General features: G+C 44.6%; 1 protein-coding gene across 1 annotated transcript in view; it reads right to left on the reverse strand.

Moving 5' to 3' along the window:
* The window catches only part of LRRC74B (leucine rich repeat containing 74B), a 75,996-nt gene that overhangs the window by 23,005 nt on the left and 33,506 nt on the right, over positions 1 to 19,485 (reverse strand). The window contains exons 6-9 of the mRNA XM_068238732.1: positions 14,584 to 14,693; positions 8,532 to 8,647; positions 3,544 to 3,622; positions 1,504 to 1,599 (exon numbers count right to left, since the gene is read on the reverse strand). Of these exons, the coding sequence (XP_068094833.1) occupies positions 1,504 to 1,599; positions 3,544 to 3,622; positions 8,532 to 8,647; positions 14,584 to 14,693 (401 nt within the window). The remainder of the gene's footprint in view (positions 1 to 1,503; positions 1,600 to 3,543; positions 3,623 to 8,531; positions 8,648 to 14,583; positions 14,694 to 19,485) is intronic.

Below are 19,485 nucleotides of genomic sequence, written 5' to 3' on the forward strand. Positions count from 1 at the left end.
ATGTCTGATTCTGACACGCTACCCAGAAAAATGCATGTGGCAAGTCTTTTCCAAACAATAAGGTGTAATGGACTAAAATTTAACAGATAAATGTGAGCTAGATCACAGTAAACCATTGCAGTCTTATGCTTGTCAGTTTTAGGTCTGCTGTCCAGTCCATAAAAATTCAGGGCAGCGGACTCAGTGTGACCCTACTAAGGTTCTCTTGAGTTGCAGATCCCCGAATGAGAGAGGTCAATCAGCAAGCCTGACCTGGGTTTCATTTATGGATACATAGCAAGACGTTTAAACCATTACCCAGGGGTGTAGCAATAGGGGTTGTAGAGGTTTCGACCGCATCGGGCCCTTGGGCCAGAGGGGCCCCCTCTCAACCACAGTATTAGCTTTCTATTGGTCCTGTGCTGGTAATAATCGCTTCTATAGATGCTTTGAATAGTAGTAATCATTAACAAACTGTTCCCCATCCCCTTTTTGCACCTCTGACACTGCGATCGTCCTTGGCAGGTTTTGGTGCACCGTATCAATTATTATGTATAGAGTGCTTGGGGGGAGGGTGGGGAGGGCAATGTAAAATTTGCACCAGGACGAACCCATAGCTCCTTAGCTAGGCCACTGCCATTACCTGCATCATATTAATCCTTTGTGAGGGTTCCTGAAGAGCTAGTAACTAGCAGTCCGGCAACTGTAGTCACATGTGCATTTGCAATTAGAACTAATACCGTATATACTTGCATATAAGCTGACCTGCGTTTAAGCCGAGGTACCCACTTTTCCATCAGAAACCAAGAAAAAAAGTGATGGACTCGTGTATAAGCCCCCCTACCCAGTATAGCCCCCTCCACAGTAGCCTGATGTTCCCCTAGTGCAAGTCAGCCCCTCTCCCCATAGCCAGATCTCCCCATAGCCCCAAGGATGATACAGCTGTGTCCCCTATCATTGCACCACTGACACGTTGCTTGCACTCCAGTTCACAAGCCTGGGGACACAGGTAGTCTGGAGCAGCGCACTCTGCACATCATGTTGTGGGGGATGGGGTGCACAGACACAGCAGGGAGCCAGCTGGCAAGAGCAGGCTCACTAGTGCACAATCCTTACACTCCTCTGCCAGTAACAAAACCTGCTCCACCATCTGTTCTGCTCCACTGACTTGAATATAAGTCAAGGGGATAACTTTTCAGCACATTTTTTTTGTGCTGAAAAATTAGGCTTATATGCAAGTATATACAGTAAATCCTTTACAGACTGTATTCATTAGATGACAGTTTTCACTTCATGTGAGCTACTCTGTTTCAGCTTGCACTGATGCTTCCACACGGTTGTTGGTTGCCGTGTCTATAAGGAGTGCCTGCTTATTATATTTACACTGTGTTTTCCATCCCTTGTACTGCATCTGTATCCAGCCTAATAAATCGGACCCATTGTGTTCCAGTACACTACATTAATCACAGGAGTACAAGCAGTGCACGTATAAACTATATGCTATAAGATCCAGAGTGTACTTACAGAGAAATCCAGTGATTCAATGGCTGACTCTGAGTTTGCTTGGATAGCCTTAAGGATGGCAAAGCAACCCTCACTCTGTACTGGGTTTCTTGCCATCTGTAAACAGAAAATGATGTAATCCCCACTGTTATACTGTGTATACAATTACACTCTATGCATACATGTAAAAAGATTTCGAAGTCTCTTAACAGATCATAGTACTGTATAGCCAAGGCTTTCCTTTGCCTGCTTTGAGAGATCAGTAAACATGTATAGCACAACATGATCAATCTTACTGCAGGAAAAGCAAACTGAGTACTGTGCATATAACATGAGCTTATTCTCAGGCAAAAACCTATGAAACACGTATATGAAAAAGTTTTCCCCTAAGGGGGTTATGATATTATTACATACCTTAAAGGGGACTTTACCACAATTACAGATTGTCGATTTGGTGGTGCACACTTCAAATAACCAATCAATATATTTTTTGTTTGATTTCTATAATTTCTGATTTAATATTTGAGAGAAAGTTAAAAAAAAAAATCTATAGGGATAGGATAAGCAGAAGTGAGTGGAAAATGGTGAATTTCAGAGGGCAAAACTTAAGAGAACTTGAGTTCATCCACTCATGAATTTGGCACCAGAGGGTTTCAGCAACATAATTTCAGATCATTTGGTCTCCCTATGAGCCAAATAGCCCCACTGCAGTCCATCATGAATGCGGCAGCCAGAATTATCCACTCCTCTGCCATCGCTCCACCAGGGCGGCTCCCCTCTGTGAATCCCTCCACTGGATTCCTATCAGTCCACAATCAGATTCAAGATTTTGTGTCTGACCTACAAATCTGTCCACAAAACCTGTCCAACCTACATTTCTGATCTTACTCAGAGATACACACCTAGCCGCTCACTCCGCTCCTCCAATGAACTTCGCCTGACCGTCCCCCACATCACCCAGTCCCATGCACGCCTCCAGGACTTCTCAAGAGCCGCTCCAACACTATGGAACTCCCTACCTCCACCCATTAGGGCAGCCCCTTCCTTCAACACCTTTAAGAAGGCCCTCAAAACTCACCTTTTTTTTTTAATGTTTTTATTGTAGCAAGATAGAAAAACAGCCTGTTACAAGATCACATCTTTACAAATACAGCCACTTTTTATAAAAATAACATAGCACCCAATCAGTCTACACATCAGTCCTTTGCAACAAAGCATAGCATAGCTAACGCTAACATTGAAACAATGGAGAATCTCAGCTTCTTCCTCCCCCCCGATTATGCAAGATCTCCTCTTAAAGAGACTTTGCAACAAAAAAAAAGTTCCCCTGGGGGGCACCCAGCTCAGGAGGGGGAAGTCCCAGGGTCCCAACAAGGCCCCCCCCCTCCTCCGTAGCTGCAGGCAATCCAGCGCTGGCTCCCCCGAAACATCCCGCAAACCTTCCCTAGCTCCAGTGGGGGCGCTGATGCGGTTCTCAGCACGGAGACAGGCGGAAACAGCCGATCTCCATGCTTCATCCAGTGACTGACTAAGCATTACCTTGTACTCATACTGTGCAGTGTGATCTGGTTTTCTTGTACTCCTGTATTGTCATATTGCTGTATGTCACCCTAAATATTGTCTGTAACCTAAACTAATGTCCAGCGCTGCATAATATGTTGGCGCTTTATAAATACAATAAATAAATAATACATAAATCAATTCACAGCCCAGCAATACAACACTATTAGGATTTTCTGCATCTACAGTATCTTTCTCCATATGCCTCAACTCAGCCGGAACCCTGCCTAACACCTAGTGCTGAATAGGCGTACAGCTGTAAGCAAACACAGCTACACAAAAGGGGTTATTTAGCTAAGCTAAATTATTGCATATCACCATGTTCTAGCTTAGAATAGAAATACTTTACAAAGTGGGGCATAACAAGGCACCAATGGACAACAATAGACTGCAGGATTTGTGGTACAGTTGTAATGAGTTTGCTTTAATGCTGTTATTTTGCATGTTTAGTGCTGGAAAAAAACCCCATACAATTTCCCTTCAAAATAAGGCTTAGCTTACCTTTAGTACTTTCAGAGTTTTGTTTTCTTTAAGGCTCAATGCAAATCGTAAAGCACCTTGCAAGGAAATGCGGTTGTTGCTACAAAACACAACATACACTGTTAAATCCTGCTCACAATATAAAGGGATAAAATACAATTATACAAAGGAATTCTACTGAACAATATAAAACACCCACATCTGCTAACCATCTTCCTGCTTGTAAGAAAATACTAAAATGTTCAGGTTCCACTAAACTAAAAATGCTTTATGTTCCAAAATTGGTTACATAACGAGTTACTAATATACTGAAAGTCTTCCTCACTTATAAGCATGGGCGTCCGCAGAAAATTTTCCAGGGGGGGGGGCAAAAAGTGGGAAGCAAAAAGCGGGGTGGCGCAAATCTGGGTTGGTGTATGGAGCTAAATCATGCGGCGCGCCGAAAAATGGGTGTGGTCATGAACCAGAATGTGGGTGTGGTCGTGGGTGGAGACAAGTTTACATGAACTAAGCAATGGTGGGACATTAAATTTGGACAGTGGTGGCGAACCTTTTGGAGGTCGAGTGTCCAAACTGCTAAGTCACTTTACTATCACAAAGTGCCAACAGCAATTTAAACTAAATACAAACGTTTTAACTCATACATGAACATTATGGAAAATTAAGTTGAAAATAAACTGTGAAGATAAACAATTTCATCCATCGTACTCCTGAAAAAATGATTCATTTTTTTTAGAACCTCCCAGTTTCATTTTCTGTTTTAAAAAGCGGAAAAAGTAGGTTTAATGCTATTGTCTCATATGATGATGATTCAGCTTTTTCCATAGTCTCGCAGTTAGCAATCATGTGACCCCCAACAAGACAAATTCAGCAATCATGAGGCCCCCCCCCATCAAGACAAATTCAGCAATCATGAGGCCCCCAACATGAACAACTCAGCAATCATGAGGCCCCCAACAAGACAAATTCAGCAATCATGAGGCCCCCCAACAAGACAAATTCAGCAATCATGAGGCCCCCAACAAGACAAATTCAGCAATCTTGAGGCCCCCAACAAATCATGAGGCCCCCAACAAGACAAAGTCAGTAACCATGAGGCCCGCAACAAGACAAATTCAGCAGTCATGAGGCACATAAATAGACAGCTTTTCACATAAATAGGCAGAATGCCCCCTTTATATGTAGACACCTCTCACCTGGCAGCAGTTCCCCAAAATACACTCAATCTGACAGCAGTGGTTCCCCAAAAATAGGTAGCCCCAGGTCTATAGGTGTCCCCAGAATAGGTGACCAGCGGTATAGATGTCCCCAGAACTGGTAGCCAGGGGTAGAGATGTCCCCAGAACAGGTAGCCAGGGGTATATGTGCCCAGTATATGTAGTCAGGGGTATATATGCCCAGTATATGTAGGCAGGGGTATATGTGCCCAGTATATGTAGGCAGGGGTATATGTCCCCAGTATATGTAGGCAGGGGTATATGTCCCAGTATATGTAGGCAGGGGTATATGTCCCAGTATATGTAGGCAGGGGTATATGTCCCAGTATATGTAGCCAGGGGGATATGTCCCAGTATATGTAGCCAGGGGGATATGTCCCAGTATATGTAGGCAGGGGGTATATGTCCCAGTATATGTAGGCAGGGGGTATATGTCCCAGTATATGTAGCCAGGGGGATATGTCCCAGTATATGTAGCCAGGGGGATATGTCCCAGTATATGTAGGGAGGGGTATATGTCCCAGTATATGTAGGCAGGGGTATATGTCCCAGTATATGTAGCCAGGGGGATATGTCCCAGTATATGTAGCCAGGGGGATATGTCCCAGTATATGTAGGCAGGGGTATATGTCCCAGTATATGTAGCCAGGGGGATATGTCCCAGTATATGTAGGCAGGGGGTATATGTCCCAGTATATGTAGGCAGGGGGTATATGTCCCAGTATATGTAGCCAGGGGGATATGTCCCAGTATATGTAGGCAGGGGTATATATCCCTAGAAAAAGTAGCCAGGGGGATATGTCCCAGTATATGTAGGCAGGGGTATATGTCCCAGTATATGTAGGCAGGGGTATATGTCCCAGTATATGTAGGCAGGGGTATATGTCCCAGTATATGTAGGCAGGGGTATATGTCCCAGTATATGTAGCCAGGGGGATATGTCCCAGTATATGTAGCCAGGGGGATATGTCCCAGTATATGTAGGCAGGGGGTATATGTCCCAGTATATGTAGGCAGGGGGTATATGTCCCAGTATATGTAGCCAGGGGGATATGTCCCAATATATGTAGCCAGGGGGATATGTCCCAGTATATGTAGGCAGGGGTATATGTCCCAGTATATGTAGGCAGGGGTATATGTCCCAGTATATGTAGCCAGGGGGATATGTCCCAGTATATGTAGCCAGGGGGATATGTCCCAGTATATGTAGCCAGGGGGATATGTCCCAGTATATGTAGCCAGGGGGATATGTCCCAGTATATGTAGGCAGGGGTATATGTCCCCAGAAAAAGTAGCCAGGGGGATATGTCCCAGTATATGTAGGCAGGGGTATATGTCCCAGTATATGTAGGCAGGGGGTATATGTCCCAGTATATGTAGCCAGGGGGATATGTTCCAGTATATGTAGGCAGGGGTATATGTCCCAGTATATGTAGCCAGGGGGATATGTCCCAGTATATGTAGGCAGGGGTATATGTCCCCAGAAAAAGTGGCCATGTGTGCCCCAGCAGGAGGGGAGCAGCGCAGAGAAGAGGGAGAGCTATGGGCACTCACCTTAGGGGGCTCTCCCTCCCTCTCCCCTCCGGAGTCCGGAATGAAGCGTGCAGCGGCTGGGCAGCGGGCGGAACTTACCTCCTCTCGTCGCACGCGCCGGATGGATTAGCCGCTACTCTGGTCTGGTCCAGACCAGAGTGCGGCACCAGAACTTCCAGCGCAGGAGCGAGACGAGGTAAGTTCCGCCCGCTGCCCAGCCGCTGCACACTTCATTCCGAAGGGGAAAGCGAGGGAGAGAGAGCCCCCTAAGGTGAGGGAAGGGGGGGGAGACGTCCGCCCTTCCCCACTGTGCCCATAGCTCTCTCTCTTCTCTGCGCTGCTCCCCTCCTGCTGGCTGCACGGGCACGCGGCCAGGGGGGGGGGGGGGGGCAGCGGGCGGCCAGGCTCGGGCAGATGCCCGGTTTTGCCTATGTGCGGACGCCCATGCTTATAAGCTCTTCGTATGCACAGCTTCAAGTCTTTTCTAGAGCTGCTCCCACTCTCTGGAACTCCCTCCCTCATTCTATTAGGTTTCCTCCTCATTTTAACACATCCAAACAAGCTCTCAAGGCCCACCTCTTCAAAACTGTCTATTTAATCTTCCATTTGCTCTAACGCTTCGATACTATTTTGGCCACTCCCATTTGTATTCTGTATTTACCTACACTTAGAATATACGTTTGATTGATCAGCTTCTTGTCATGCCTTAGATTGCATTTGTTATTATCTATGTTAATCAGTAATTTGCAACACTTTATCTATTGTACAGCGCTGCATAATATGTTGGTGTACAGGGCCCATATTTGTCACAAGAGAATGAAGGCAGTTATCTAGGGCTCACTGGGGCAGGGCGGTAGCATTGGGTCATATAATGATGGGTAGTGCACTGGTTTGTACAAATTACATCCCACTGCAGCTCTCTTACTAGACATTGTAATAGCTCCTCTTCTGACTCCGTTGACGTTCTGCCAAATGTGGCACAAACATCAGAGCACATGGAGAAAAATATGGAGAAATGTTACTGTAGTGACCCAGGTAAAGTGACTATAAGAGCTGAGTAAGTTTTTATACACCTACCTCTTCGTGGTCCTGTGGCCAAAGATTCCCATGAAAGCTAGTGATAGCTGCTTTCTCTGTGCCATGTCTGTGTGCTGCTAAGTGCTGTGCCTAGTATAGCTCCTCATGTTTAGATCACTGTGCAGCACAAGAACTTATGGAGTCTGCATCTCACCCCACTATGGCAATCACAACATCCTTCCATTCATGTAAATAATCTGCATAGTTTGCTGGGTTACACACTCTACTCTCTCTCACACAGAGTCTCTTTCTTTTTCACTCAGACTCTCTCTCTCACACACTTCCTTTGAGTAATACTGCAATTGCCCAAGCAAAAGAAAGATGGGGAATATGAAGGGGGTTGAGTCCTGGGTTGTGGGTGATGGATAGCTGTATAATGGGTAAGCAGTCTGTAAACAACATTAGAAGAGTGTTTTTGCAGTAGTGCAGCAAGAAGTGAGCCTCGTCCTTATGGGGGAAGCAGTACATTTGGGCTCCCCAACTTGGCGGATGTTTGGAGGGGCCTCCAATTGCAGTTTTGGCATGGGGGGGGGGGCAGTTATGGTTAGCCATGGGGTGGTGGTGAAGGTTAGTTGTGTGTGGGGGGGAGTAGATAAGTTTAGCTGGGGAAGGGGGGGGGGAATTAAGGTTAGCCTTGGGGAGGGTGGTTAAGGGAGGCCGTGGTGGGTGATGGTTAAGGTAAGCCATGGTGGGTGGTGGTTAAGGTTAGGCATCGATAGAGGGAGAATATGTTCTGTCAGAGAATATGGTTATGTTTAGCTGTTGTAAAATCTCAGTATCTATCACTGAAATTTTACTATAGTCATTTGCACTGTAAGAGTAGAGTTTATCAATGTCCTGCTATCTGCTTTTCTGGGTGGCTGAATTTGCTGGTCACAGCACTAGCGCAGTCTATACTCCCTGGTTTTGTACATCTATAAGTTTATTCCACATTCAATATCCAAGTTCTGAGCCTTTAATTTGTAGAGACTCAGGACTTATGTCTAGTTAGGATTTTCCAGGTATGGGGTCACTTTATCTCTGCAGGGATAGGTAGATTTTGTGTCTGTTTTACTTCACTCTTCCATTCATTCACATTATACTTTTTGCACTTGGTTGTGGTTATTATTACTTTTAAACTTTATAAATTGATAACTTATTATGCAGTGCTTGTTTAAGGTGGGCTCTCTGCCTACTGCTTACCTGATATTTAATTCTTCTAAAACATTGTTAACCTTCAGTGCTTCTCCTAAAGCAGTGGCTCCATCATTAGCAAACCCGTTGTAAGAAAGGTCAAGCAATTTTAGAAAAATATTTGCCTTAAAGGAAAAAAAGACTGATCAATTCTTATCTTGCAAGTGAAGACCAATAAGACATAAGGGTGATTCTTCCTTACTAGTACTGCACTCATCTGCTGATAATGCGCAGCATGGTGTATGTTAATCTGTCGGAAATTGTCACACCACACTGAAAACGCATCAGCGGGGAAGCACCATTAGAATATAATTGCATTGTGTTGCGATGCCATTATATTGTCCACACTGCGGTGGACGTAGTGTGAAGCGGCTCTTAAGGGGAACTTCAATCACTAATAGTATTAACGGTGCATGTCATATTGATCGGCGCCGCTCAGTTCGGCACGGGGAGAGCAGAATGACGGCTCTCCCTGCTGCCGCTAAACTCCGAGGCGGCGTTACATACTATTCCCCCTCCGAGTTGTCGCAACTTGGAGGGAGTTGTAATTCGGGATCTGGCAGCCGCCAGAGCCCAGAATTACTGCTACGCAGGGTGCGTATCATAGCATTGCTGTTATGACGGTGCCCAGTTTTGGCGCTTGGCTCTCAGAGCCGCGCACCGAAATCAGCTGATTCGTAGTATTAAAGTGTGCCTGAACTTTGGTAAATGTTTTTGTATGTTCTGCTCTGAATCAGGTTTATATACCACACATACTTTCACTTTGTGTCTGTAAAAGTATGTATATAGCCTTGTACATATGTTAGAGCATTCCCGGCCTGTAAGGCCATCTTGGTCATGAATCTAGCATGCGTACATGTCCCCCCCCAGGTCTGACGAGGTCGCTTAATGAGCCAGCATGGCAAATCTATAAGCAACAATCAGTGGCTGAGTCCATTGTTCCCCTCCTTACTGCTGCACATCATCCCTCCTCTCTCCCCATAACAAAAGGAGTGATACTCTGCTGTATGTGAGTGAGAAGCTGTACATATAGTATTGTGCACGCATCTTGTGGGATATTCACTAACTGACAGTAAAACTGCCATGCACAGAAACGCACAACAATTTTACAGGTTCACATAGCACACTGCGAAATTAGGGCAACCCACATTACCTAGGTAACGCGCATTGCTAGGGTAATGTGCGCTATGCTACATAAACAGGAATTTTACTGTTAGTTAGCAAATATCCCCCTTAAGAGTAAGAAAATAACTCTTCAAAGCCAGAAAAACATCAATATATATATATATATATATATATATATATACAGTATATATATATATATATATATATATATATATATACAGTATATATATATATACAGTATATATATATTGTACATATACACACACATTTAGAAGCTAAGGGTAAATTTGGCTTTTGGCAGTGTAGACGTGCCATAAATTATGTATCATCTTCCTACAAGGAAAGAAATCATGTGTTCCTCTAAAGAAAATACCTGCAGGTACAAATGATGATAAATAGGTTTAATCTGCCTCAGAGAGAGCGGCTTTGTTCCATTATAGGGAGATGAATTGATGTCCACAAGATAATGTGTTTGTTCTAGATAAAGTCATTGTGGTTTTTTCCGGAAGTCTCCTTATGCATTGTCACAGTTACTTAGCTAGCCTGTTCATAAAATGATAATTGCTAAACAGGGAATGGATAACACAGGGAAAAATATACATTTCAACCTTAAAGGGAGACTTAAGTCAAACAAAAAAAATGAGTTTTACTCACCTTGGGCTTCCAATAGCCCCTTGCAGCTGTCCGGTGCCCTCGCCGTCTCCCTCCGATCCTCCTGGCCCCGCCGGCAGCCACTTCCTGTTTCGGTGACAGGAGCTGACAGGCTGGGGACGCGAGTGATTCTTCGCGTTCCCAGACACATTAGCACCCTCTATGATGCTATATGGTACATGATATATGCTATAGCAGCATAGATGGCGCTATTGTGGCCAGGAACGCGAAGAATCACTCGCGTCCCCAGCCTGTCAGCTCCTGTCACCGAAACAGGAAGTGGCTGCCGGCGGGGCCAGGAGGATCGGAGGGAGACGGCGAGGGCAACGGACAGCTGCAGGGGGCTATTGGAAGCCCCAGGTGAGTAAAACTCATTTTTTTTGTTTGACTTAAGTGTCCCTTTAAAGTGGATGTGTTAAACCAGTAACAGCAATCCCAAGGGGTAAGGGGACAGTTTACAGTAAACTACTCTACTCTCACTCTACCCTTATTCTCACACTATGCTTACCCTCACAATAACCCTGAAGGTGGGTACACACATCAGATAAAAGTATTTGGAAAATGAAAGATCACAGACCAATTTTACCCCCTTCCATGTAGTATGAGAGCCATACCTACACAGTCTATTCTATTGAGCTGAACTCCCCATCAGATAAAATCTTTGCAAGATGCTTTACACAAAGATGCTGTACACATGCAACAGATCAGTATCTGCAAAATATCTGTTCCTGCAAAATGCATTCATAGTCTATGAGATCTGCAGATCATCATACACACCTTGTTTAATTGTCTGATCTGCAGAGGAATGTCCGTTAAACAAGGTGTGTATGAGATCTGCAGATATCATAGACTATGAATGCATTTTGCAGGAACTGATCTTTTGCAGGAACTGATGTGTCTCTGTCGGTGGGCAGAAAAGGATGGGGGGGGAGGAATCACTTGTGTGCTGATTTGTGCGGCCCTGCAGCAAGCCCTTAGAGATGCAGTGGCCTTCATTGTAAAAAATAGCCTGGTCACTGGGGGGGGGGGGGGGGGGGGGGGTTTAAGACCTTGATCTTCAAGTGGTTAATAAGGATGCTAACCAGGCAATCCAAAAGTTAAAAATCACTCTTTATTTTTTTTTTCTCCATTAAACATCATTCCCCAGATTCCCTGGCTCTTATTTGGTACCCCTGCCGCACAACAGAGGTTGCAGGACATCTTGGGTTTTCTTTTTTTCTTCTATACTTTTGCCTCAGACTTAACTAATGCAGCCTGATTGGCTGAAACCTCTTTCCCTCCTATTTTCTTCTCCCACACCTCTGTTCCTCTCTGATTGGCCAATATTTCTCAATGCACTTTCTACTGCAGACCTGGGTGGGAGTGTCTAAAGACTGGGAGGGAGGTGGGCAATGATACACCGGGTAAGGGAGGAAATTATGCCAGGAATGGCTTCAAGATAGCTACAGACAAAATTGAGAATCCTAAGAAGGATTTTATCTTTGTTTTACTATAGAAAATCACTAACATCAAAATGTGGACAGTGCAATACATATTATTTCTAAGTAAAGCAAGTATTTCATCTACATATATATGTTTTTTCTATAGTATAGTAGAGCTAGTAAAGCTGACAGCTCCACTTTAAAGCAGACCTGAACTCAGAACTTCTTCTCTGCTCTAAAACATACGCAACAGCATAATAACCTTTAAAGAAAAACATTTCTTTGTTACAGCAGATACAAATCCTGCAATAAATTTGTAGTGTGCCTACTTCCTGCTTTCATAGAAGCAGATATAGTGTTAACATCCTGTGTTTACCAATTAGCTGCTCTGCCATGGCAGAGGAGATTCCTGAGCTGACACAGTTGAGAGATCAAATTTTGGTGGTGATTAGTCCCAGATGAGGGGGAATTCAACTCTCTAAATACATACGGGGTGCATTTCTCTATGTTTTCCTTCTGTCCTGTGCAAGAGTTCAGGTCCACTTTAAATAGGGCATGCAGTTTTGTCTGGACCACAGGTGTTGGAAGCGATGGCTCTAGTGCTTCTACGCCTTATCCTCTTCCCTGCAGGGAGCTGTGAGATGGACAGTCCATGTGGCACTTGCCATGAGAGCTCGTTCCCACTAGATGCAGTTTTTACGCATATTAAAATGCATGAGATCTCACAGCCCATAATAGTCAGTAGCTTTTTGCATCTAATTCTTTTTTTTTTTAAACGTGCAGAAAAACATTGACAGCCTGTTGCTTATTTCTGGACACCAAACACTTTTTCTAATTACATTTTGCTGCTGAGGTATCTAGTGTAAATACCTGTTGGTGTGTGTACAGTGTACACCACTTAACACGCACCTCCAGTTACAAATGTATTACACCCATTTACCTTCCCACCTCCTGCCATTAGTGGGATAATGCATGATTAAAGTCTAAACAATCCTTGAGTTATGTGACCACCACTGCCCCTTGTCTTTCCTCTTGTTGAGCCATGAAGCAGGTAGTGCAGGGTGGCATGGGCAAGCTGATGTGTAGGAGGGTGGGGTGGCCAGCGTAACTACCAAGGGAGCAGCCAGTCTCTACACTCAGTCTGGGGCTGAAAGTCATGGGGACTTCAGCTGACAGCAATCACTCTCGCCATAGCATGCCAAAAAGGGGCAGAATTTCAAAATGATCGAAAGTGAAAAGGCTGCTGGAGGTCGTTCTGATTTGATGCAGCAGGTATATTCCTATTTTATTCGTTTAAAAAAACAAACCAACATTTATTTTAACAATTCTTTTATGCATTATTAATTTACAATAATGCTTTGTTGACTAACTCCAAGAACTAATTTCTCATGCATTGTGAGTTTTGTATAATGGCTTATTACTCTTGCTAATCTAAACACTTCAATGCATTATGAGAGTTTATTTAAGCAATCTATTCAAATGATTTGCAACCTGTTGGCACTTATAAGAGTACAGCATGCAATCCTCTTCAAAAGAGCTTTAATCAAATCAAATCCAATGTTTCAGAGAGGAGGACCTTTTTATCGAGGAATACAATACTGTCATGCCATAGGCCCAGTAGTGGGTAAGTGGCACCCTTATCTGGCACTGAGGCTGTATAGTATACAGCCCTATTACCTCAGCAGCACTGACTGCTGTGACAAATGACACTCTATGTGCTGGTGAGTCACCAGAGTCAGATCAGAAAGTGACCAACTATTATCTTACTCCTCTCTCCTCATGAGGCATTTGCTCAGCCTTAGTAAAGGTGTGAGGCCACACAACAATGAAAAGGGTGTGAGGGTGTGGCCAGGGCTGGAGGGATGTGACAGAAGTAGACAGAGGGTTGGCAATGGGTAGGCTAGATATAGCAGAAACACGAGTAGACTTGGCTAGGTTGTCAAATACCTATCTGACCAGGACGTCCAATCAAATAACGGCATTCACCTGGGCCTCAACAAAACCTTGTTAGTGAGAAGAGTCACTGTTCCAGAGATAGTAAGGCTGTATGCTATAACATATTTTGAAAGGTGATGCCTTCCATATGTAGTGACAGTGCTGTTTTCTCGCTTACTGATGATGGTATACAAATACTGTACAGGTAGTCCTCGGTTAACGAACAAGACTGTAGGTTCGTTCTTAACCTGAATCCGTTCTTAAGTCGGGACGCTGTGCCTTTTCTGTCCTTTGTGCCTCCAGTGTCCCCCTCTGGCTCATCTCTGGCCCCCGTGTCTCCTTGGTCTTCATTGTGTCTCCCATGTGCCTCCCATATGTCACCTTTGCCCCCATTCTTTAAGCAGAGTAGGCGCAGCGGAAGCTATATCAGGGACATTTCACCTGTTCCATGGTGGTGTAACGTCCCATCGTGCTGCCTGGAAGCTGCGCGCGACCTGTCCTCTCCCTATTCACTGTCCCCCCCGGCGGCTTCTCATGCGCCCCCACTGATTGCGTCATTATGTGACGCATGAGAATCCGCCGGGGGAACAGTGAACAGAGAAAGAGGACGGGTTGCGCAGCTTCCGGGCAGCACGATGGGACGTTACACCACCATGGAACAGGTAAGATGTCCCCTATCTGGCTTCCGCTGCGCCTACTCTGCTTAAGGAACGGCAGTAAAAGAGGTAGTCCCCAGGTGCGTGACGTCATCGCGGCGGGTCGGCGGACGTTCGTATCGGTGGGTCGTTCGTAAGTCGGGCGTTCGTAAACCGGGGACTACCTGTATATTCTATCATACCTTTATACATTAATTATTGTTTGTCAAAACACAGACTCATTACAAGAACAATGTCACAGTTGCTGGTGAGACAATCATATAATACTCTTACCCCTAAACCTTTAGCAATAGCGACTGCTCCCCTCCCACGAAAGAGATTCCAGCTGAGATTCAACTCCAGCATTCCCGTATTTTCCGCAATGGCAGCTCCTAAAATGTCACCTTAGTGGCAAGAAAGAAATAAACAGCATAAACTTAAAAAGGTTTACCATCTCTTCACAAAAATAAAGGCTACCCTTACACAACTCCCTTTTCCCAAAGGCTAATTATTTAATAAAAGTCCAAAGACACTACGATAAGACCAACTGTAAATAAAAATAATATCCAAAAACTTCACATTAAAAGAGACCGTAGTGGTAGGACCAATGGAGAAACTGCAAAACACAAAAACAAACTAACGCACCTTCTCCAACCTGATGAAATTGTAATGATTAAAAACAGTGTACAAGCTGAGATAGAGGACCAGATTGGAACAACTCGGCCAGCGGCACTGCAAGACCAACAGTCAAAACAGACCGATTACAAACACGCTCCTGCTGAACATGTCAACATACGGTAATCTTCAACAGTAGAGCTCTTGTCACAATGCTCTTTGAAGGCTTCCCCCTTCATCAGGTCAGACTACTACTCTTCAGATAGGAATAAGTGCAGTTATTTGGGTTTGTTTTAAATGTTTACAATTTTATCACACTAGAGGCGCATTTGCTTTTTTTTCAAGAAAGGAATGCATATTTTAATGGAATTTGACACAAAAGTTATGCAATAACATTTGTAAAGGGCTTTTCTCCCACAGAACTGCTAGAAATAGATATAGATCTTTATTTTCCATAGTTCGCATAAGCCATCTAGTGGTAAAATTAAACATTACATGTTACTTCTTTACCTTTACTGGAGCAAGTGTGGGAGCTGTACTTAGTACCTCTTAAAATATGCTACTTGCATACAGGCATGCTGATTTGTTAGTTGTACATCTAGAATAAGTAAGCCAGCCAGTTGAGAGAGAACACTGCATACTTATTTTAGGCCAATGCAGTATAACAAGCAGTGGACTAGCATGAAACAATTACGGTAGTAATTAAAGCAGGCCATCAGTTCTACTGTGCTGATTAATGAAATAGCCAGTATTCAGTAGCTAATAGTCAGTCATTAAAGTACAAAGGCCAAATACAGTTTGTAAGTTAAATTAAATGGAGTTGCAATGTAGGAACCCTGACACTGAATTGCATTGTAAACCTAATGCTGGAATTCTGTTATTTTAAAACATTACCCTTCTCTGGATTTGACAAAGGTTCTTGAACTTGGATTTAGTTTCATCATTGCCATTACTGTAATTATAACTCTAATGCTGGGGGGACATACTTTCTGACCACCCAGCGCAACAAGGCTAAGAGCTGGATAATGAAAGAGGTTACACAGGCTGCCCAGAGCAACTGCAGCTCTGGGCTTCCGATATCGCTACAAATAAAACACAATGGCAGCGCAGTGCGATGTTGTGCTGCCTTAATTCGCACTGTGCCGCCTTAGCGATAGCAAGCATTCAGACAGGTACAAGACAGGACTATAGATTGGAGCGTAACTAGTAGCAACCGCTGCTCACTGTCACGTCCACAGAAGCAGAGCAAGCAGGCTAACAACAGTCACCAGCAAGCATCCACACAGGTAAGACTACAGGATAGAACGTAAGTAATAGCAACTGCAGCCTATAGTTACGTTCCCAGAAACTAGAGTAGCAGGAATACTACAGTCACCAACGTGGTCATGGCAGAATCCAAGCTATCAGGATAATGGACTTCACTGATCCACCGCGGATGCAGCAAACGTCCATCAAGCATGGAACTAGGCAATACACAATAATAAGAAAAATAACAAACGGCTCAACTAACGGATAAATATATATTAGCAAGTCTGCATATATATTTATCAAGAACTAGCTAAAGCACAAGTAATAAGGTCGCAGAGAACTACAATAACAGAACTATACATAGTAAGAAGGTGCCCAGTAGATCAGCGTACTGACCACTATGACGGGCGGGGTATGCAGCTCCACTACAACGGACAGAATACGCTACAGGAGGGATCCTTACAAACTTAGTATGTAGTTGACCCGTCGTGTACCCCATAGCAGTGGTTTGCTCTGTTACAGCTACAGTTCCAAATGAAAAAACTCTATCAGCACCAATCAAGGTTTTAATAATTGACCGCTGCTGAGAGAAGGCGCTGTCCAAAGCCCACAAACAATCATATAAAAATATCAGCACAGGTCATACAGTCTCTTAACTACCTGCGGACATAAACTCTATGTCCCATTCGACGCGCGCCCCCCGCCTGTCCCCGCCGCGCTGTCTGCTCTGTCTCTGCCGCAATCAGCTGCCCTGCCGCCTGTATGACGGCAGAGTACTGTGAGCCGGGCAGGAGCCGTTTTCATTGGCTCCTGGCCCTGTCATTCATGTAAGCCGTTCCCATTGGCTTACATGGAGTGACAGGGTCAGGAGCCAATGAAAGCGGCTCATGAGTGGTGCACAGCGCTCTGCCGTCATAGCGACGGCAGACAGAGCGACGCGACCGGCGGGAGCGGCGGATGTTAGCGGCGATTCGTCGGGAAGCGGCGGTTTACTGTACCAGCACCCTCTGGTCCTTAAGGGGGCAGAGGGTGCTGGTACTCAAGTGGTTAAAGAGGAACTCCAGTGAAAATAATGTAATAAAAAAGTGCATCATTTTTACAATAATTATGTATAAAAGATTTAGTCAGTGTTTCCCCATTGTACATTTTTTCCTCTCTCTTATTTACATTCTGACATTTATTACATGGTGACATTTTTACTGCTGGCAAGTCATGTCAGTGGAAGGAGATGCTGAATGCTTTTTTGGCAGTTGGAAACAGCTGTAAACAGCTGTTATTTCCCACAAAGCAACAAGGCTCCCACAATGTGATGTCAGAACCACGGCCCTGACATCACACTGTGGGAGGGGTTTCACCACAATATCAGCCATACAGAGCCCCCTAATGATCCGTTTGTGAAAAGGAAAAGATTTCTCATGGGAAAGGAGGTATCAGCTACTGATTGGGATGAAGTAAAATTTTTGGTTACGCTTTCTCTTTAAGACTTTACCATAGTGGTACTTGAGCCTCTTATGCATTCCTGTGATCACCATCACCCAGAAGTTTAAGATTGCAAAACCGGTCGGAAAGGAGACAGGCAGCACCTTTTTTATACTGGCTGTTGACCAGCACACACGTGCAAAATTTTACCGGGGTTCCCATGACTTGGGCCCCATATGTAAGTTTTTATTTTTTTATTCCTGTTATCGAATATCTTCCTTTTAAATAAATGGTTACACTTAGAGTGGTACTCTGCATTTTATGCTAACATCCTGGTACTGGACCGAGGGATTGGAAAGCCTGTACATTTGTCGCAGACGACGGCTTGGTTCTCAGATGGATGAACGCAAGCCATACAACCTTATAATGTGGGTTGTTGGTGGCTGGTAAGCCCCTTTTTAACCACTTTCCCCACCACTACAGTATATCTACGTCAGCTGTGGCACCCTCCAAGCCACAGTGACGTAGATATACTGACCTGGCTGCAGCCCTGCGCACCCTCCGGCACTGTCAGCTGCAATACTAATTGGTGGCCAATTAGTCCACCCCCCTCCCATGAATGATCGCTGCAGTAGTGAACTGCAGCGATCCTTCATCTGTCCCCCTCGGCGCACAAATAGTAAAAAAAAATCATCCAGCAAGCAGCCTCACTCACCTACCTCGTTCCTGTGACGATCCTGAAGCCTGATCCTCCGATCACCGCTCTCCATTCAGACGCATATTGCCAGAACCCCGGGTCCCGGCTTGATGACGTCATCAAGCCGGGACCCGGGTTACCGGCAATATGCGGCTGACTGCAGAGCGGAGAACAGAGGATCGGGCTTCAGGACAGTCGCAGGAACGAGGTAGGTGAGTGAGGCTGCTTGCTGTTGGATTGTTTTTAGGATTTCTGCACTGGGGGGGGGATCTGGCTATCGATCCTGGGGGGTGGGGGTAGGATAAATAAAAGGGGGGGGTTACATATTTGTTGGGGGGCATCTAATTGACTAAGGGGAGGGGGGATTTACTAATTTGGTGCATCTGGGCAACTGGGGGGGCAGTAATCATATACTGGGTTCACATTTGGCTATAATGGGGGGGCAGCACTAATCCTGGGGGTACATCTGGCCATAATGGGGTTAATCCTGATCCGGGGACACATATGGCTATAAAGAGGGGCACTATTCCTGGGGGTGCGTCTGTCAATCTATTCTGGGGCTGTCAAACGCAGGGGACACATGTGGCTATGCTAGGGGGGCTGATATTGTGGACACATCTGACTATACTGGGGGAGGCGGTGATACTGGGGACACATCTGGATATCTATACTGGGGCGACTTTAACTGGCGGCACAGTTTTTATGTCAATCACACTTTTTATTTCCAAACAGGAATTGGTCAAAGTTGAGAAACAATGCATTTTTTAAAAATTTTCCCACTTTTTCCCATTAAAATGCATAGAGAGGAACATTTTACTTCGTACCAAATACCCCCAATGAAAGCTTGGTTTGTCTAGATAAAAACCATATATAGATAATTTAAGTGGCACAAGTACAGATGAAGTTATTGCTGATTAAACAGGGACACCGCTAAAGTGTCAAAACTGCTCTGGTCAATAAGGGGAAAACAAGGTCTGGATGCGAAGTGGTTAAACTTTCTTGTAAGTAACTTTTCCTGAATTCTCAAATGTTAAAAGAAGATTAGCAGAGTCTGTATTTTTCACTCCCACAGTGCTTATCTTATGCAAGAGCGAAACTATAGCTGTATAAAAATATCAGCGCAGGTCATACAGTCTCTTAAGACTTCACCATAGTGGTCCTTGAGCCTCCTATGCATTCCTGTGATGACCATCACCCAGAAGTTTAACTATGCAAGT

The sequence above is a fragment of the Hyperolius riggenbachi genome, chromosome 1, assembly GCF_040937935.1.
Source record: "Hyperolius riggenbachi isolate aHypRig1 chromosome 1, aHypRig1.pri, whole genome shotgun sequence".
Taxonomy (NCBI): Eukaryota; Metazoa; Chordata; class Amphibia; order Anura; family Hyperoliidae; genus Hyperolius; species Hyperolius riggenbachi.